Source organism: Amblyomma maculatum, chromosome 1, assembly GCF_055883805.1.
Source record: "Amblyomma maculatum isolate TAMU_Amacu chromosome 1, ASM5588380v1, whole genome shotgun sequence".
Classification (NCBI taxonomy): Eukaryota; Metazoa; Arthropoda; class Arachnida; order Ixodida; family Ixodidae; genus Amblyomma; species Amblyomma maculatum.
Window position 1 is genome coordinate 266,500,939 of NC_139344.1, and position 21,687 is coordinate 266,522,625.

A 21,687-nucleotide genomic window follows, 5' to 3' on the forward strand; every position below is an offset into this window, starting at 1 on the left:
AAGACAAAAGTAGGATCCTATTTATGGTTGGAATAGCAAACACACATATACTTCCAGGACTTGCTGCACAATTACGCTACAATAGCTTCCTGATCCTGGCCTTGAGACTATCAAACTTAATCATAATATAAGCCAAATGAGTAATACCACCTCAGCATCATTTTTACATATACGACAATGCTCTTGTTGAGCAAGTCGGAGCTGCTACATATAATTGACTTAGAAAATATTATACTATACATGCCTTTCTCCCAACATGCTGCGGAGGTTGTGAAAAGAAAAAATAAATTTCCTGCTAGCGTTCTCTCAGCGCAGGAAGTTCAATGCGATTGACCGCACCTGCCTTGAACATCTGAAGGCAAACTGTCAAACTGCAAATACAATCGAAAAAAAAAAAACACACACACACACAGTGTGATGTGTTGTAAGATAAGCCACCGACAACTAAGAGAGCGTTTTATTGTTAAATGAATCCCTCTGATGGCTCGTTCGCTAAGGTGGTCTACTTTCTCAGCGTACCACGAACTTGCGGGGCCGATACCTAGCTGACCTCGATACCTGATGAGTGTGAGGGGACACGACCATGTATGTAGTTTTCTATTTGCACGTAAAGGAATCAGGATAACGGAAAGCCATTCCTTTTACAACTTTGTCACTGCAGCTTGCCGGACTGCTACTAAATCTGTTTACATTGGCCATAGAAGCAATTTCTGAGAGAGGTAAAATGGTCTTGTCATACTACGCCCCAATCAAGAAATCTCACGTTCACTAAAACGCCGATGAGAAACGCATGTATTTAGGCGAGCCAGGAAATGGACGCTGCTGAGAAAATATGTAAAGCCGTGTCAGGTGCAACGTGAATGCGAAAAAAAAAAATTGCTACATGGCCTTCGAAATCAAAAAAAGAAAAATGCTACGTTTATGCTCGTTTCCACAAATTAAATTGTATATTTTTTTCTTGTTCGACTTTCACATGAAGCCGATAGCAGATTTTGTGACCATGCGGTATTGATTGAGCTGTGAAAGGAGTGATTTTATTAGGCGAAATGGACATGCCACAAACAAATGTTAACAAATTTTAAGAGTATCAACGCAGAGCTCTCAGCGCATTTTCATTGGTTGACAAACGAAAAGAGGAAAAATGACAAAATCATGGTAATAGGAATTGTTCATGTCTCCTATCTGCTCTTTCTGTTAAGAGAAAAAAGTAAATTGTCTTTGACTATGTCAGCGAAAATAGCTGCACAAACATTGTCTCTGCCCATCATTGAAAATCGTAACGCAGCCCGAACGACGATGGTGGAGCTGCCTTTTATTTTTCCGTGCTGGGGTTTCCTTGTACACAGGCGGGTTAATGCTAGCGTTGTAACTTACGCTGTTGGGTTACTTCAATTTCCGATTGTCAATAAAGTGACTACAGATGGAGTGCGGCTTCGACTCCGAGACTCTCGTGCCGTCACTCCTGGGGAACAGAAGGCACAGAGCATCCGGTAGCAAGCGGAATTTTAAAAATTCGGCACTGTCCATGACCACACAGTAACCAAATACGTAGATTCGTGCCTTTGCCTTTCAAAGAACCATGCTTAGGTCACCCGCCACTCATGTTTCTGTGGAAACCCGCAAAAATGAATAGACTTCAAAACGTCCGACGAGTTTGCGTAGCTGCCAGTGGAGCCAAAACGCACCACGTTTCGCCAGCCTTGTTTGGCCAGACTTCATTTCACTGGATATATTCACACAACTAGCCCAACTCTCTGTTCTCTTGAGGATATATTCACGCACAACGTCATCTAAACCTTAGGATTTCCAATTTCCACACAAACAGTACGCTCCAATGCGCTGGCAATGTGCCGGCCGGGGCCGCCGCATTCCGGCGATTGAGCGATGCGCCGAGAGGCGGCGCCACCAGTTCAGCTGTCCGGTCGCTATGGTAACATTTCTAAGACTGCTGAACCTTGCTGCAAGAATGCCGACAATATCAATGCCGAGCCATGCATACTAATCAGAAGTTGCGTGTCCCTTAGCAATATTATTACTTCTCGCAAGGATTTATTTTCAAGATCAATAATGATAGGTATAAGCCGAGTGTGTAACCGCACCATGAGTGCCAGTTCGTCTATGTTGGTAATAAGTCTGTTCCTTGTTCTTGATATTATAAGTGCATATTTTTCACTTATGTGAGAAGTTGCTGGCACACTAAATGTATGAAGAAAGTATTTAACTTCTGCCCCTGCTGGCTCCAGGTTGGCATTTAGGGGACCTTGGGGTGCCACAAAACCATACTGATACCACGTGCTATCTTTTACCACGTGCTATTTCTATTTACTGATACCACGTGCTATCTCTCGCAAGGATTTTGTACAGTTGTCAGTATGGGCCCTTTTCTCTTTCATCAGCCAAGAATAGTGTAATGTTATCCAAGCAGTTCAGCACCTCTTCGCTACTGCTACAGCAGCGCATTTCACGAAGCGTTGAGAATATTGGAATAAGATCGTCATGAAACACATGCATCAAATTGTCGGGGTTAAAACGGCTCATCACTAATGTGTCGGTGTGAACGTCCACGACTCGGAATTGTGAAAGCGCCGAAACGGGCAAATCTACGAAAGTGAAGTAAAACGCTCCATGATCTTTCACAGACGACAAATCGGTAAGCGCAGGATCGTTCCTTTCGTTTACGTCGCCCAGAAGAGTAGTTCCTGGACCGTGCAGAAACACGAAATCTCCGGTGTCTCCTCGATAGTACAAGTTTCTGAAAACACAGATTCGAGAGGAATAGTTCAAGCCGCGGCACCACACTGAGCTTGATGCACTGTCCCACGTTCGCCTGTGATGTCTAGTGCCAGTTTCCGTGCGGGGGCGATTATCGTACAGATACGCATCGTACAGATCGCAGATACGTACAGGCTGAATCGCATGCACGCGAAAACTCACGCGAACGCGAACGCGACGGCGGCACGCGAAGCCTTCGCGCGAACAGAAATGCATGTGTCGCTTGGCTCGTCGCTCGGATCTGCCGAAATAGAAAATTTCGCTCGTTCGCCCGGAAGCGAGCGTACGTCACTGCCGCTCATTTCGCATGCTTTTTTTGTTATGCTGTGTTGCATTGTGACTGTGCATTACCGCGTAAACATTTCGCTTTGTACGAACAATGGTGGATAGCCAAGGATTCAAAGAACGTCTAATCGCAACCGAAACAATAGAAACAAGGGGTCACGTGACTATTCGTGCCGATTACAGTGCAAGCAGTGCAAGTTCACACACATTCAATACTGTTTTGCTGTAAATACATTTTACTTTGCCATGTTGTCGCAAAATAACGTTAATTCTTGCAATCGTTATGACTGTTGTTGGATTTGGCAATAGTTTTGATGGTGTACTAAGCCACTATGCTAGCCACACAACCTACACAGAGTTGCAGCAGACAAATCACGTGGAGCTGCATGCTGGATTTGTTTACGCGTCTGCACTGAAAATAGTCAGCCGTCCATTCCGCACAAAGAACTTATCGAACGGTTGGTTATCCAGCTGCCAAGTTTTTAACACCATGTAGTCGGAACAAAGCAGCCAACATCGATGATGCACAATGAAGTATCGAGCCATCAAGAATGCTACTTGGCCGACTTGGTCCACGAAAACAAGTAGCACTTGGGAAATTGGGACCCACGAGGTCGCCAGAACACAGCAAAATGCAAGCAGCAAGAACAGTCGTAGTAAAGTGGGAAGGGAAATAGTAGCGGAGAGAAGCGGCGATACAAATCTCTATGATACGACTGTCACTGCTGCCACTAGTAATATGCAAGAAAAAAAAAAAAAGTTCTAACGTCCCTTCCTACTCGAGTCGACAAGAACTATCGCGAATCACGCAAGCTCTTGCACCGCGCGGAATCCGCAGCGATTATTTTACCGGAGTGCGGAGGAAAGCTCCAATGAGCCAACAGCCCAACCAAGGCCCAACTGTTTACGCCCGCACAGATGGTGCTTTACTAACTTTACCCACCCATGCTTTACCCCCACTTGGTCTTGCACGATTACCTTAAAAGCAGTAAAGTCAGCTAATAGAAATATTTTTTTAACCTGAAAGCCTAAACCGGCCTTAACCGGGAAAAAGTACTCTTCGCTTCCAAACACGGCTTCACATACCAACGCAGACGCCACAATCGCGCAGTACCGCGGCGCCAATCTTGCCGCTAGGGAAAAATGCGCCTCTGACAACAGCGCCGCCGTGCGGAGCGCAAGCGTACAGGAGCCAACGCGGACGTATTCGATATGGGCTCAGGCAGCATGAGCGTGAGGTCGGTGAGCTGTTGACCAACTTGAGGTAGACATGGACGAGCTTGCCGATTCCCAGGTTGGTATGGAACGTCTTGTTAAGGACGTTACTGTCCGCTAAGCGCGGTCGATGCCGGCACCTTACAATTCTGATCAACGTACTGTTATGCGTAGAAAGACGGCGAAAGAGACGAAGTCTTTCTGAAAACTGTGTTCGAGGAGGTAACAAATTTTGTGCTACAAGCTGACGTTCGAAACAGGTAATGTGTAGTTCGATCTGTTTTCCGAAGTCGTCGTTTTCTTTTCGTTTTTTTTTCTTAATCGAGTTTTTGTTTAATCGCCATTTGCGTTGTAACGATTTAAGCCGGTAGCTCTTAAATTGCCCTGCAGCATATGTACTGGGGCGCTTGTTGCCGGCGGTTGTTAGTTGCCTATGACACCTCGAGGAAATTTTAGTTATTGGCGACCGTAAAAAGTGGTCTGAATATGTCGTCTTTGCATTGGCAAACGTTTGCGTGCCTTTTCATTCGAGAATGTAATGCGTTCCCGCGTCTGGTGTGTTTTCTTTTTCTCCCATTAGTGTGCTGGTGTTCCCAATCCTGGCAAAGCGCGAAAGGTTCCTGACTCACAAGGTTGTTGAAGAAACCTTCAAAGAGCTTTGCAGTTTCTCTTTGGGGCAGGGCGAGCTTCGGAGAACTGCGGTGTGCCTGAAGTCACGGCTGATTTTGTAAACTAAAGCATTCCTTGCTTGCTTTACTCCTGCTGTACTGCAAGTCTGGCGTCCCCTTGACAAATTCTCACTTTACAGCGCATTTGACAACGGCTACTGCTTGGATGAAGCTGTGCGCAAGGTAGCAGTAAGGCTGTGTCGAGAGAAAGGACTCCCAGTCGATTTCCTTTCACACAGCATCAGGAAACCACCCCCTGCGAGTAAGAAGATGCAAGCACCAGCTACAAGACCAGCACGGTGAAACCTATTTCCGTCACGGTCACCTTGGTTTGCACACATTATGAAGGAAGTTTTCATTCACTATAGTCCAGTTTCAGTACTGTTTTCAGGCAACTAATGTTTGATTTTAGCATGTAAAAGGCAGACAGTGATGACTGCATACAAGTATATGGCTGTGCTCCTGTGAATGTACGACAAGCGCTGCGCGCCTGGTTTCTTCATTAGCTTCCTACTGTGTACATGTTTATTTATTTTGCAACATCACCGTTAGGATAGCAAAGCATTTTGCTGGTCACATACTGTCTGCGCATCTGTATCACCCTGTGAAATGCCGATGATCACCTAGAGCCTTCTCTACTTAAGCCATGTTACAATGCCATGGCAGCAATGTACAATTTCAGCTCCAATTTCATTAAAGGGAATTAGTCGGTACAGCAATGTTTACTTGATGTGTTGGGATACCTGCTCGCTGCCTGCCAGAAGGCAACTTAAAACTTGTTCATATATATTCGTAAAATTAAAATTTATACTAGTGTTAAGGATGTGTTTATCATACTTGACTATAATAAGGTAGTGGTTGATTTTGCTGATGTATATTCTCATTCTAAAAATGCAGGCGGCAGAGGCGTCCAGACATACAGCTTTATGTGCCACGGGGCCGCAAAGCAGAGGCCCTGAGAACAGCCACAAGTTGTTCCTTGCAGCAAGATCGAACTGTGGCTGCTCAAACTTTGGCAGAAAGTCGGGCTGCAAGTGCAGAAACCCAGGATCTTTGCAAAGAGAGTGCTGGTATTTTCCAACGTGATGGCAGTGGAGGAGGTATTTCCTCGCAGCTGCATCAAGCTGCCGAGGCGTGTGGCGTGGAAAGCGATGACGAGGACACTGGTCTTGATGTAGACAACAGCTGTGATGCTCGCTCGACTAGTGCCAATTCCGAAAACAGCGAAAGCGTGATTCAAGTGTGTTTGTCGCTCTCTCAGGACAATGACACTGTAGACAGCGTGGAAATGGTGCACGAGGATACTGAAGAAGTGCATTCATTGCCCGAGTCTCTTGGCGTTACTACACAATATGAAGACTTGCAAGAGAAGAAAGATGTGCCATGTTGTGAAGATGGAGCTGGTTTTGTTGGTGATTGTGATGTTGGTGAACAAACTGAATGTGTCACATCAGAAGAAGAGCCTTCGTCTGTGCTTCGATTGAGCACCACACAGTTGTGCAGAGAACATGTTGATGCTTCAGGGGATTGTGCTGACTTGGCTGAAACAAGCAGTGGTGAGAAGAATGCTGATGCCGAAGATTCATGGGACGCTCTTTTTGATGAATCAGGCGAATGCATCAATCCAGGAGTTTTGAAAAATGTGAGTGATTAAGTGCAATCTTTTATACTCATGGAAACAAGAGTAGGCTTGTTTCTGATTTATTGCTGCTTGTGCTACCTCAGTACTTGACACACGCCTTTGTAATGCATGTTTTTTTTTCAAGTAAGAGACCAACGAGCCTGGAAAAATGCAGTGCCTTACTGTAGTTTAGCCAGGAACCTTCATCCTGTGTTAGATTCATCCACACATAAAATCACTTTTTTCACGCCCTTCTATTTGTGTGTTGAACTACTTGTATATGCTACTCATTGTAACTGAAGCATAAAGCAAAGCTTCGTGATTGTCTAAGCAGTGTGACTGGAAGAGACATATACAGGACTTGTGCTATTGTTGTGGAATGTGAGGTTCACAAACTACACGACAGCAAAAAAAAAATATCTTGGTCTAGCCATTTGCTTGTTTGGGCTCAAATTTGGCACTGAGTTGGCATTTGTTTTATGATGTTTTGTTTGAGTGGAACATTTCCCAATTTGTTCATGATTAATCGTAAATCCTTGTCGTGTTTGGAGATGGTGAGCCAAAGCAGCAAACCCCCATAAACCAATGTTGGCAGTATACAGCTATTATAGATGACAGAGGAATTAGCCTTGTCAAATATAGCATAGTTTTCTCTTGACAAATGTTGATAAGCTGCTGTTCATCACCTGAGAATACCTTTCAAAAGTGCTACAACCTATTCTTATTCAGCTAGTTTTCTTTCCTTCTCACAGTCTGGATCTGCAGTCACTACTTGGCCATGAACATAAAGGGTTATTAAAAATTTGCCAGGGCATACAATTTGGTTTTAGTATAGTCAGGCAGTTCCAACACCTGGAAACTTAAAATCCCTGTAGAGAGTAGGGAGAAGTGTGATTCTTACTCTTGAGGGCGTTGAAAGATTTACCTGGAAAGCTGTGTGTTTTGGCAAGGTCTAATAATAGTACTACCATGCTGTTCCAAAGCATGTGACTAACATTCCATAACTACCTGTATAACCCTGAGTTAATAAGAAGCATGCTGTTTTTTGACACTGTGCGCTGTAAGGTAGTTTTTGCCTGCCGGTTACATAATGACTCACTTTAATACAACGATTTTCAAGGCTCTACTCTTTAAAAAATTCGGCATTGGCATCATACTGTCGGCATTGTGAGTGAAAGTCGCAGGCATGCCTCTGGCAAGTTGTAGTTGGCAGATGGCATAGCCCGGGTCTAGCTAAGCCATCGTGTTGTGTGATGTGTGATCGCATGGCATGGCTGTGTTGGCAAGAGCTGTCAACTGTGGCTCTTCCTTTGAGATGAGAAGGCCCAGGGTAATCAATATCTCCGAAACCCTTGGTTCTCGAGTTATGCACACTACCCTCAGGCCACGCTGGCACATTCATATGGCTTGGTTAACTCTTTCCCTACCATGGGGAAAATGACCTTTTTTTTTTTTTCTGTAGTTTTTTTTTTGTGCGAGAGCTATTAAATTTAATATTTTATGTAACATGTGAAATTAAAGCTAAATAAGCATAATTCTTAGGCATATAAGTTTCAACAATGAAATCTGTGTTGGAACACAAAATGTAATGTCAAAAACAAGATTTTATGAAAAAAAAAAATGGAAAACGTGTAAAAATACACATTTTAAAAGTGAAAATAATGATTAAAAGGTTTGGCCTAAATGGAAGTTTTGAGCCAAATAACATTCTTTGTAAAAAATAATAACTGGACACTCGAGACGAGGCCAACGACGAAAGTGAAATTAACTGGCGCTCGGACGACGATGCTCAGCCTGGTTTCCACCGTCGTTGCCGTTATAACTTAATTTTGACAGTAAAGGCTGCGTGTTCAGACGCACTGCTGTTCAGGGCATGGCTGATATCAACCGCGAACTAAGCAAAGTTCTGAGATTTGCAATGTTTTCGAGCTGGCCAGTTTGTTTTTGACTTAGATGCACGCTTTCAGAACGTCTTCAAAAAGTGACGCCTTGACAGAGAAAAGAAAACATCAAAAACAAAACTTCAGTCTGATTACATGCCTTGTGACGCAGCGTGTCTGTAGCAACACAGTAGGCTCTGAAATGGCGTGCAAGTCATTGTCCGCAGACTAATAGATTTACTGCATCTTTGGGGGCATTCAGAAAATGACGCTGCGAGAAAAATAAAAGGAAACTACATTGAAAACAAAACTTCAGTTGTCTGATTAAATGCGAAATGGTGCATAAAGTTTTATCAAGTTATCGTTAGCAGGCTCAGTGGACGTGGCAGGAAAGAGTTCAGCGAGGTTTTATGTCTATGTTCGGTGGCTTTTCACTTATTGTGGTAGCTTATGGCTGTGCTAAAGAGTATGCATGAGATAACACATGTACAAATGAAGAATTAGTGATTAAGTGAGTTTTAAAGTGCATACGCAAACGAGGATCTGCAATGAGAGCCGGCAAATAAGCGCCATTAACGCATTCGCATGATACCTTTAAAAGCAGAGCAAGTGGTTATAGACCTGCCTCGGTGGTGCAGTGGTTAAGACTCTGCTTCTGTACCGAAGAATGCGGGATCAAATCCCGTTTGCGACAGCTGGTTTTCGATGGAGGTGAAAAGCAAGGCACCCGTGTGTTGTGCGATGTCAGTGGGCGTTAAAGAATCAAGGTGGTCGAATTCCAGAGCCCTCCACTGCGGCATCTCTAATAGCCTGAGGCACTTTAGGATGTTAAAAACCCCGTAAACCATAAAGTGGTTAAGTGGTTATGACTACCTGCCTGACATTGCTGACATTGCCTTGCTAAGCAACTCGGGAGATGAACTGCAAATAATGATTGATGACCTAGACAGGAAAAGTAGAAAGGTAGGCTTGAAAATCAATATGCAGAAGACTAAGGTAATGTTCCCCTTCATGGATCACTGCCTTGTCGTGGCGGAGGGGCTTGCGAAACTCGATGAAGTCGTGAGCTCTGCTGTGTAGGGCCACCCAAGATAGACAGGTCACGGCAGAGAGTTCTGACAAAATGTGATTCACTGGAGAAGGTAATGGCAACCCACTCCAGTATTTCCTGCCAAGAAAACCCTATGGCCAGTCACAGTACCATTTAGAGACCAAATTGCCAACCTTCGCTGGATCATGGAAAAAGCAAGAGAGTTCCAGAAACCCATTTACTTCTGCTTTATTGATTATGCGAAAGCGTTTGACTGCGTAGATCACAGCAGATTGTGGCAAGCTCTCCAAGAGATTGGAGTTCCAGTTCACCTCATCTGTCTCCTCAGGAACCTTTATGAAGGGCAAGAGGCCACAGTCAGAACTGGGCATGGTCTTACTGATTGGTTTCCGATTGAGAAAGGGGTGAGGCAAGGCTGCATACTGTCGCCCTGCCTATTTAACCTATACGCAGAGTGCATCATGAGGAAGGCCGGTCTGGACGAGTCATCAGCTGGAGTGAAGATTGCTGGAAAACGTATCAACAACCTTAGATATGCGGATGATACCACTTTAATGGCAGAAAGTGAAGTGGAACTCAAGAGACTTCTGATGCGCGTACAAGAAGAGAGTGAGAAGTTTGGGCTTAAACTGAACATTAAAAAGACGAAGATCATGGCGTCTTGCCCTATCAAGTCCTGGAGCATCAATGGGCAAGAAGTGGAAGCTGTGACAGATTTTCTGTTCTTGGGCGCCAAGATTACCTCAGAAGGAGACTGCAGCCATGAAATTAGGAGACGCCTGCTTCTGGGAAAGAGAGCAATGGTTAGCCTTGACCGCCTAGTAAAGAGCAGAGACATTAGTCTGCCAACCAAGATCCGTATAACCCGTGCTATGGTCTTTCCAGTTGTGATGTATGGATGCGAGAGTTGGACTGTGAAAAAGGCTGACCGCCGAAGAATTGACGCGTTTGAATTGTGGTGCTGGCGAAGACTCTTAAGAGTTCCTTGGACTGCCAGAAGATCAAATCAGTCGATATTGTCGACCATAAACCCTGACTGCTCATTGGAGGGTCAAATTCTAAAGTTAAAGCTCAGCTACTTTGGTCATCTGATGAGAAGAGAGGAGTCGCTGGAGAAAGATTTGATGTTGGGAAAGGTTGAGGGTCGCCGGAGAAGGGGTAGGCAGCGAACGCGATGGTTAGATGGCATTCTCGAGGCATTGCAGATGAAGCTATGTGATGTTAAGAAGATAGTGAGAGACCGGAAAGCGTGGCGTGACATGGTCCATAGGGTCACGAAGAGTCGGACACGACTGAACGCCTGAACTGAACTGAAAGGTAATGTTCAACAGCCTCGGGAAGGAACAGGAGTTTACATTAGGTAGCGAAATACTGGAAGTAGTAGGCGAATATATCTACTTAGGACAGGTAGTAACCGCAGATCCGGATCATGAAAAGGAAATAAGAAGAATAAGATTGGGATGGAGCGCATTTGGCAAGCACTCGCAGGTTATGACTAGCAGCTTACCGGTATCGCTCAAGAGGAAAGTATACAACAGTTGCACCTTGCCTGTACTCACCTATGGGGCTGAAACGTGGAGGCTAACCAAGAGAGTTCTACTTAAGTTGAGGACAACCCAGAGGGCTATGGAACGAAAAATGGTAGGGGTAACATTAAGAGATAGAAAGCGTGCAGAGTGGGTCAGAGAAATAACTCAAGTTAACGACATTCTAGTGGAAATTAAGAAGAAGAAATGGACATGGGCAGGACATGTAGTGCGAAGAGAGGATAACCGATGGTCGCTGAGGGTAACAAACTGGATTCCAAGGGAAGGAAAGCGTAGCAGGGGGCGGCAGAAAGTTAGGTGGGCGGATGAGATTAAGAAGTTCGCAGGGGTCAAGTGGATGCAGCTAGCACAGAACAGGGTTAAGTGGAGAGATATGGGAGAGGCCTTCGCCCTGCAGTGGGTATAATCAGGCTGATGATGATGACTACCTGCACAAACCATATTGCAGATGGTCTCTAGTAAGGTAGAATGAATATGTGTTGCTGCCTTCTTGATTACTTTGTTTTATCCTCAAGATCACCAAGGCCTTGGGCAATATAAAAGTGCATCAAGCAGAACTTGACTACACTAAGTTTGAGCCTCGCATTCCTGACCTTTCAGAAGCAGGTATGCATTCTTTCATTTTCAGTGTGGATATTTTGCTTCATTGTGTAATATTTTTGTGGTGTGTTTTCAGAATATGGCCACATCCTTGAGATTTATAACTTCCCTGAAGAATTTGAAACTAAAGACCTTGTGACAGCATTGTCATCTAGCAAGTGAGTTTACTGGCTTTGTAACTAACAAAAGTGTAGAGGAGCTGCTGCGGGCATGTTGTCTTGCATCATGTTTCTAGATGAGACATTCAGCCTGTTGTTACAGCATTTAAAGCAGAATTTGAAATTGCAGCGCATTGACCTCAATCGTTGCCTTGCCTTGTCTTCCAGAGACCAATTCAACATAAAATGGGTGGACGACACACATGCGTTAGCAATATTTTCAAGTCCGTTTGCAGGTGAGTTCTAGTTACATAGTGGGGATCTGCAGTACAGCAGTGGAGGTGCCATAGTTGTAACCATTCAGTGAGCATTGAGAAGTTGCTTGATGTTTGTTCCTTTTGCGCTGATGTAAGCGATGCTCCAAAGGCTGTGAAATACTTGGTGATTGTTTGCCTTCGACGAGCAATTACTCCCTTGATTGAAAGTTTTAACGCCCACCTGAGTGCAGCCTAATGGCTACAAAGAAATTTCTGAGAACTTTACAGAAACAAGACATATCCTGATCCAAAGCTTTAACCTGGATCGACAACCTGTCCAGGGTAGTTGTTGTACTAACTAAAACTAAGCTTATCAGGATGGCTAGCAGGTAGGGCAAGGTGGAATCAATCAACAATTCCAAACAGAAATGATGTTATGAAATATGCACATTTCAGTGTTCTGCAGGTGTTGTTAATTGACATCATCATCATTATCAGCCTAATTATAAATGAGATAAATAATAATATAAAAACAAATACTGCTAGATACTTCTTGAGAGTCCGAATCCGAGCTCGGCTCATATTTATAATCAAAAGAGTCATCCGAAAGTGACCGTGCGCACGGAGGGCACACTTTCGGTTACTGGCACAACGAAGATAAGTGGCACGTTGTGAAATCAAGATGAGAGAGGGAGATGGAAAGAGGCTAGAACAATCTCCTTTGCTGCTGCTAGCCGCAAGCAAAGGCGCGGCAAGAGAGAGCGAAAACAGCGAGCAAGTCATGTGTCGACGGCGCGAGCCCCTGAACGTGACGCGTCGTAGCAGACATGGCTACAAAATAAAAGTTAAAACCTGCAAACCTGTGGCAGATGGCAGAACAACCCTTGAACCCTAACCGCACGCACCGCGCGCCGCATGATCGATAGAGTAGCACGCGCGGAGCGACCGCGCTTCCCAGCAAAGAAGGTGGCAGGGGTAGGCGTGGGCACTCCATATTCTTCAGTATAAACATACTGTAACGTAGATACATGGATGTATTTACAGATATTTACAAAGGGGTAGCTGACCAGACGAACAACTTCATGCCAGCGGTGCCCACCACGAATCACATACACTTCGTCGTTCTCCACCTTCCACACGCGAGCACAGCACTTTGTCATTGTCGTCCCTTTACATAATTCCCGGCAGCGAAAGCACCGTCCCGGTGCTAAGTAGAAGACTGATCAAGTGCATGGTACGACTTGAGGCGAACTACGTGAACGTCGGTGGCAGGGCGGGTGGATGATGTCGGAGAATCAAGAGGGGCAACCTCATATGTCACGTCGGTCACCTGACGGAGCACACGATAAAGGCCGTTGTACTGGCGAAGGAGCGTCTCAGAAAGACTGACACGCCGAAAAGGAGACCAAACGAGAACGAGTGATCCTGGGGCATAATGTACTGGGCGATGCCGGCGGTCGTAAACAGATCTGGGAGGCGGTGAGACGGTCACGGGCGATTTTGCGGGCCATAGTTGCTTGGGTGATGGCGTCACGTGCATACTCCGTGGTCGACTCCAAAGATGGCGGCAGCAGTGTATCCAATGGCAATGCAGGATGTCGACCAAATAGAAGATAGAAAAGCGAATAGCCTGTGGTGTCATGCCTCAACGAATTGTAAGCAAATGTTACATAGGGCAAGGTAATGTCCCAATCACATTGGTCGGGTGCGACGTACATAGATAGCATGTCAGTGATGGTCCTGTTCAGCCACTCGTTAAGCCCGTTCGTTTGAGGATGGTACGCTGTAGTGAGCTTATGTTGCGTGGAACAGGACCGGAGTGTTTTGTCAACGGCCCGGGACAAAAAGTAGCGGCCGCGGTCCGTCAGCAATTAACGTGGAGCACCGTGGTGAAGGGTGACATTTTGAAGCAGGAAATCGGTGACATCAGTGGCGCAACTGGTTGGTAATGCACGCGTGATAGCATATCGGGTGGCGTAGTCGGTCGAAACAGCAATCCAGCGGTTGCCGGAACTGGATGTCGGAAAAGGTCCGAGGAGGTCTAGTCCGACACGATGGAAGGGTTCGAGGGGTACGTCGATAGGCTGCAGAAGACCGGCAGGCAATGTGGATGGACGCTTTCTTAGTTGACAGAGGTCGCAGCTCAACTCGTCGAAATGCCAATTCGGACGCTGCCAACTCACAATTCTTGGGCATCTTGTCAATGCTTCTGGTGTCCGCCCAGATCCTGCTAAACTTCAAGCTGTCAAGGACTTCCCTCTGTCTTGATTTTCTACGGATGTGCGAAGCTTTCTCGGCTTGTGCTCCTCTTTCTGACGCTTCATCAAAAATTTTGCTGCCATAGCCCGTCCCCTCACCGACCTTCTTAAGAAAAACACCTTTTACTGAGGCCCTGCTCAAGAAAACTCATTTTCTTCACTGATTCACTTGCTCACCTCACCACCTGTATGGGCCCATTTCGTTTGTCGGCTCCAACAGAAGTTCGCACAGATGCCAGCGGATATGGTATCGGCGCCTTGCTCGCTCAACGTCACCAAGGTCAAGGCCGTGTAATTGCATATGCCAGCCGCCTTCTTCCCACTGCCAAGCGCAATTATTCCATTTCAGAGCGCGAGTGCCTAGCCCTTGTTTGGGTCGTGTCTAAATTTCGACCCTACCTGTTTGGCCGTCCTTTCTCGGTTGTAACTGACCACCACGCTCTTTGTTGGCTTTCTTCACTGAAGGACCCTACAGGCCGGCTTGGTCGTTGGGCATTGCGCCTTCAAGAGTATTCTTACACCGTTGTCTACAAGTTGGGGCATCTACATCAAGACGCTGACTGCCTGTCTCGTCACTTTGTGGAACCGCCAGATCCTGCAGACAGTGACCTCGGCCCTTGCTTGTTCACTATCTTTGATCTGCTTAACATCGCAGACGAGCAGCGGCAAGACTCCTCCTTGCGTTCACTAATCGATCGCCTCAGCGGCCTTCAAGAGTATTCTTACACCGTTGTCTACAAATCGGGGCGTCTACATCAAGACGCTGACTGCCTGTCTCGTCACCCTGTGGAACCACCAGATCCTGCAGACAGTGACCTTGGCCCTTGCTTGTTCACTATCTTTGATCTGCTTAACATCGCAGACGAGCAGCGGTAAGACTCCTCCTTGCATTCACTAATCGATCTCCTCAGCGGCGCCCAGCACGAATCGCACACACTTTGCCATTCTCCAGCTTCCACACGCGAGCACAGCACTTTGTCGTCGTCGTCCGTTTACAGTATCAACACAACGCAAGGCGAAAATGCGAACTTGTAAAAAGATATTACAGATAGCGCATCCTGTCCAAGTGTGCCAGCTTTGCACTCAGGCGCGAAGTTTTGAACGCACGATAGAAAATGTACCGGTACGTCGGTGACACTGTGAGGGGGAAGAGTAAAATTATACCGGTACGTTCGTAACAGCGAAAGGGTTAATGAAGCTCCGGTGACAGTGTAGCTGAACTTTAGTGCAAAACTTTACATTGGACTGAAGCGATGAGTACGTTAAGCGCCTGCTTTCATAGGCAGTCTAGCAAAAAATGATTTAACCTGATGTTCTTTATACAAACAAACTGTGAGCACTTTGCTGCATATGAATAAGACTTAAACTTTTCCTCTTGCTTTTCGTTTGATACTGTACTGTCTCGAACTACTATAATCTTATAATCTTATAATCTTTATTTGTTGCTTTTGATTGCTGCCGGCATGATCAGGGCGATATCGGGCAGCGCACTACAAGAAGCAGTGAGGTTGTTCCTCCTAATTATGTTTTTCAGTACTCATCTAGCAGTTCCTTGCCGCCGCCATTACAATGAGTTTATTTTGAAGCAAACACTGTAAACTGCGAGAATGACGGTTAGCCGAGTGTATCGTGGCTGTCTGAGGCCTTAAAGGCTCGCGAGCCGACATGCGAACCCCTGGAGTTTGTAGAAGTGTTGCACTTGAGTTATTGCGTTTGACAGAACATCACCAGATGCCTGAGAGACAGAAACGGGGCGGATGGCAAAGGGTGGGAAACCGGCTAGGGCTACAGCATTGCTCACGGTCCCAACTGTGTGTGTTAGCCTTCTTTACGCTGTCATTGTCGTTTTTGTGTCCTTGCTTCTGTGTGTTTCTGCGCTTTAAGTGCAAGTGGCAATGATCAACAGCTTCGTGATATGCACTCCGTGCTCCCGTGTAAACAGTCTCATGAACACCAACCAACGTGCTATTGACTCTATCAGTTTTAAAGAAAGGGAACTTGGAAAGATGACGAGGCTGAAGAGATGGAGCATTTGGAGGGAACTCTGAGCAGGAGGGACCTGAGTCTGATTCGCAGCTGTTACAAAATTTGCAGTTACTTTTTTTTAGTATTGAGTGTCATTAAAATATGCTATACATGAAAAATGTATTTTCGATGCCGATACTCACATCTTCAGCATGCGATACCTAATACCAATACACAAAATGTATCAAAAATAGTATCGAAGGTACATGCATTTTCAATACTGCCCATGACTGGAACTCGAGGGCGCAAGTTCAGTCACGGCCGGTTACTACAGCCACTTTTTGGAGGCGAAAAGCAAGGCGCCCGTATACTGTGTTGTGATTTCAGTGCACATTAAAGAGCTCTCAGGTGACCGAAATCCCCGGAGTGCTCCACTACGGTGTCTTTCACAGCCTAAGTCTGTTTGGGAAGTTACACCTCATAAATCAAGCATCCAATCTGAATAGAGCTGTGCAGCTATAAAGAAAAGCTGCACAGGCTGCACAGCTTTGTCGTAAGCTTTGCTGTTGAGAGGAAACTGTCCTGGTGTGAGGTTTGAGACTAGGACCTGCCACCTGTCTAGAGTTGCTGCTTTATCAACTAGGCTAATAAGGACAACAGCAGAGTGTAGAAAAAGTTCAAATTAATCAAGAACTCGTAAGTGGGAGCAGTGTTTGTCCAGTGTATTTAGTAGGATTTTCAAGGTAGAGAAGAGTTCAATCAAGGCGGTAATTATTTTACACCCGTGTGGAGTCATATGTCATAGAGGACTGCTACATGTCTTTCTAAGAATCTTTAACTTTCACTTTCAGCAACGGAAGCCCTTAGCCTGCAGAACCCACTCATGAAGTTGAGGCATGTCTCTGAAGCCTCCAAGCAGTCCAAACTGAAGATTAAGCATTGCAGTGGTAAGCTACATTTAATAAAACAATTTTTTTACTTCTTTATTTTTGCTTGCATGAGGAAAGCGTGAAGGTTAGCTGTTGCAAAATGAGCATTTACAGATAGAAACATGTAGCATGTTTCATGTTTGGAAAGTTTGTTGGAAATGTAGAACGTTTACACCAACAGCATGAACTGTTGGTGTAAACACATGAAGCATGAACTGTTGGTGTTGGAAGGATTTGCTGAGGGGCTTGAAAAATACTCATGAAGCGCAATAATCATCTCCAATAAGTCTATGAAATTACACTGCCATTAAATTGGTACTTGCTTTTTAATGCAGAGTTTTTGATGCCATACAAGCCTCGACCTCAGACATCAGCCTCTGTGGCCCGCCGCCTGGTGAGTGGTGCCCTTGGGATGCGGGTGAATGTGGATGCTGAACAACGAAGGAAGGAGCGGCAAGTTTTGCGAGAAGCTAAAGGTACATGCACCCAGCTTTTTTGTGCTTTTCTGGATGGCTCAAAGTGCAGTTTACAGTATAATAAGGTGTTAGTAACTGGTTTCTTACTGGAAAGCAAGGCTGTGAGTTTCTTCAGATGATATGTCCAGTGTTTGTCGTGGCTTCATTTGTGTAGCTTGAGATTACTGTTAAGATTGGATTGGCTTGGTGTGTGGGGCTTAATGTCTCAAAGCAACTCAGGCTATGGAGAGACGCCGTAGTGCAGGGCTCCGGATATTTCAACCACCTGGGATTCTTGACGTGCAGCGACATCACACTATTAAGATTGGTGAAATGAGCTCTCTATAATGCAGTAAAGAAAAGAATGTCATGTGAAGCATTTTGACAGGAGAGGGTTACTTAATGCCACAAGAAACTACAACCAGTTGCCCTGGCAGTGCTCATGTTTTTATAAAGGTAAAGTTTTATAGTGTTGAAGAAGGACAAACAAGCAGATAGGCAATGAGCAGGACAGGCCCTGTGTGTTTGTCGTTCTTTAGTGCAGTGCAACTTTAATTTTATTACTGTAAACGTCCCTCACTAACATCACTGCTAATTTCACGTTTCCGTGGCGTCCCGGGAAAGTGCCGTACCTGCTCGCTCCTGCTCCCTACCCTTGGAATGCACATCACCCAAGCAGCACTGCCAGCCTCATCCAGTCCCAGATTTCAATCCAGTTTCAGCTTTCAGAAATGTCACAAACAAAACCGGCACCCCTAGGGGCTGTGTAGGGAAATCATTGCTGGTTGGTGGTGTCGGATGACCACCGCGAGCGAGACGTCTGATGCGTGCGACCCAAAGAGCATGTGGCTGCATTCTAGGCAGGAGCCGATGACAGAATAGAAAAAGACAATTGCTCACATGTTTAAACAGCACACCGAGTGAAAACGTCGCCGGCGGGTGCAATCAGTTTGTGTCGGTGGAGGCGGCGCAGTGAGAATTCACTGCGTAGCAGCGCGCAGACGTGTTGCCGCACAGTTCTCAGCCCAATTGCTCCATTCAGGGATAAATAATGTTTTAAATCCATGTTCTGTGTGTTGAAATTGTTTCTTGGAGGGGAATTTTGTCATCACCTTAAATTTCGATCCCGCTTCGGGGAAGCACCCCCCTCCACTTTTTCGGTAATTTCAGCATGTAATGGGGGGGGGGGGGGGGGGGGGGGGGCTTGCTGAGAATTTGAAACTGGTTTTATTAATATTTTTACAATTTGATGAATTAGGGATAGCAGTCTCATGTCAAACCTGTAAGTTGTAGTACAGAAGCAACCTGTTTACTTTGGATGGGTGGCAGTTTTTTTTTTTTTTTAATCTTCAAGCTGATTTGAAAATAAAGTGCTAATATTAAGCAGGCATTTTCTCATTGTCACATTCTCGGAGGTGATATCCTTAAAAAAATACGCTTCCATACATTATACTCTCCAGGGACCATGATCCGGTTTAGTAGAAACAGTTGCATTCTACCATGTGTTTCAGCATTGAAGCTACATTTGTGGCAGTGTTTGGATTGTGTTCATGCTTTTATTTTGAAGTTGGACATAAACTAAAAATCACTGGTGGCGGTTTTTCACACATGAAGAAAAGATGTTTCTGCATTTCGTGGCAAGTGTCAGAGTATAATAGGGAAAAAGTGTAATATGCGTTCAAGGTCAGAGTCATTGGTTAAGGTGGTTGGGTCAAGGCCACGTGGGTAGCAGTCAAGGTGTATTATTTTATGTGTGCCTCATGTGTACATAAATGTTTTTCTGTATGGTGTTATAATTGCTCATGTAGAACTTGGTTTCTTGAAAAAAAAAAAAAAAAAAGATGCACATGCCAGTGTTTGTTGGGTGACAATGATCCATGCTTGTAATCACATATTTTAAATGCAGTAGTGTTATACAGCGAGCAGCCAACAAGCTTTGGCATACATATCTTGTTTTCGAGGAAGCAAGTTCAACATGAGTAATTGTAGCACTGCATCTGAGGAAACTTTTGCACACAGTGCTATAATTAGACACACTGTACTTGCTCGCCTCAGTGGTTAGGGTGCATGACTATTAAGTTGGAGGACCTAGGTTTAATCCTGGAATCCTGGCCACAGTGGCCACGTTGCTGTGGAGATGATATACAAAAGATGCATTTGTGTTGTGCGATGTCAGCACGCATTGAAGACCTTCAGGCAAGCTAGGCTAATCCGGAAGCCCCCCAAAGTGTCCCCTTCATAGCCTATGTGCTGCTTAGGGACCTTAAAACTCGCAATTTATAAATTTTACATATTTTAGATGTGTATTGTATAATTTTATGTTGTACAACCTGCCATATTTGTTTCTCCCAACATTTATATAACCATTCTAATCACTCCCCTATACTGTGCCTCAGCAGTACAGTGTGTAGGAAGTACCTATAGCACATTTACTCGGATACTGGTTTGAACTCGGGCTGACCAGTGAGTGAATAATGGCCAGGGTGAGATGCAGACCCTGCCGCAACTTCAAAAACCAACAGTGCAATTGACTACTGCAGAAGGACCTGGATTCTCATAGTAACAGCATTTGCTCATTACTGCTCAGAGATTTAACATACCTCTTCTTTAAGAGAGCCATGCTAAAGATTCCCTGACAAGGCCGATGTGAAGATATGCATGAAACATTTTAGTACTCATTTTCTGCTTGGAGGCATAAAAAAAAAATTGACTGGCAGCATGCTCACTTTGATGCCACTTGACAAGTGCATCAGGTACTTTGGACAAAAATATGAGGGCCGCTTAAGCTCTGCCTTTAAGGGTATGCCGCGATAGATTGGGCTACTACTCCACATATGAAGCCCTGCTTTAACTAAGCCGTATGAACGTGCCTGTGTGGCCTCGAGGTGACGTGAATGCAAAACCTGCCGGGGTGATTCTGCCATCACCCTCCCATATGAAAGGAGAGGCCCTAGTTGGTAGCGCTTGCCAAACGTAATGTCAGGCAACTGTATACATCCAGTTAGTGCTTGGCCATGTCAGCTGCCAGCTACCACCTGCTCGCGATTTTTCACCCACAACGTTAATGCCGGCGGATGGCCGCTGACGCTGGATTTTTAGTGAGCTTGGGGCTTTTCACGCTGTCGCATTCATAGTGGCAATGATGCTTCGGTCATGCATTTCTCACAGCACCAGCGCAGCTCCAGTGTGCCTCTCACCGTAATTGCAGTTTGGCTCCTCTGAGCTTCCATTGATCAGTACAGTAAGGTATCCCAACACTGTAATGCGACAGCATTATGGTTCATATTCAGAACAGAACCTGACGGTGCCAGCGCTGTCGGCGTGTAGAGAAAATCTAGAATGGTGCGACACATGGATCGGCGGAATTGAAAAATGATTAAAACAGTGCATAAACTGTGATTCACTGTGTATTCACATGTCATTAGGACATGTGATTATACAGTAGAATTTTGGTTATACAAATCAGAGGTGTGCATGGGCCGAATTTTTGAGCCCGAGCCTGGCCCGGGCCTGATGCTACAGACCGAGCCCGGCCCAGCCCAACTCCCAGAAGGACTGAGCCTGGCCCGGTGCTTAAATTTAAGGCCAAGGCTCGGCCCGGCTTGTCATGCTATAGTTGCACTTGAAGCGATGAAAAAGAATATAATCCGCCTTTTGCGCGAGTTCTCTGTGCGTGCGCGAAGTCATAGCGGCGACTGATGGAAACACATTGGACGGCATGTCTCGTCGCCGGCTCGTGGCCAGTGCACGGGGGCAGGTGGCACGGTGACCGTCACAGGCTTGGCAAAGCGATGCCAACCACATCTGCCGCGTGCGGCTGCCTCTCTTGAGGTGTGCCGGAATGCAAGACACGGTTTTTCAGGTTCCTTTCGGCGAGCCGCGGCCAACAACGACGTGAAGCTTGAATTAAGGCTACCAAGCGTCAAGGTGCGAATGGGTGACCTTGGCAACTGACTGCGCACTCTCAGCTGTGCGAAAAACACTTCGATTACAGTATGTATGCATCTAAAGGAAATGTGCATGATGAAAAGTACCTACTGGAGTTTGCACCAAGCCTGTAACCCACCAGTGATAGCCGCAATAAGG

General features: G+C 45.5%; 1 protein-coding gene and 1 pseudogene across 1 annotated transcript in view; one reads left to right on the plus strand and one right to left on the minus strand.

Moving 5' to 3' along the window:
- The window catches only part of LOC146206467 (uncharacterized), a 36,912-nt gene extending 18,174 nt beyond the window's left edge, over positions 1-18,738 (plus strand). Inside the window, exons 11-21 of the mRNA XM_084609428.1 lie at positions 4,304-4,351; positions 4,447-4,532; positions 4,853-4,999; positions 5,081-5,239; positions 5,838-6,582; positions 11,555-11,645; positions 11,716-11,797; positions 11,966-12,033; positions 17,069-17,164; positions 17,482-17,622; positions 18,226-18,738. Of these exons, the coding sequence (XP_084465554.1) occupies positions 4,304-4,351; positions 4,447-4,532; positions 4,853-4,999; positions 5,081-5,239; positions 5,838-6,582; positions 11,555-11,645; positions 11,716-11,797; positions 11,966-12,033; positions 17,069-17,164; positions 17,482-17,622; positions 18,226-18,371 (1,809 nt within the window). The 3' untranslated portion in view covers positions 18,372-18,738. The remainder of the gene's footprint in view (positions 1-4,303; positions 4,352-4,446; positions 4,533-4,852; positions 5,000-5,080; positions 5,240-5,837; positions 6,583-11,554; positions 11,646-11,715; positions 11,798-11,965; positions 12,034-17,068; positions 17,165-17,481; positions 17,623-18,225) is intronic.
- On the minus strand, positions 440-4,146 carry LOC146206468 (protein O-linked-mannose beta-1,4-N-acetylglucosaminyltransferase 2-like; annotated as a pseudogene).
- Positions 18,739-21,687: the final 2,949 nt, after the last annotated feature.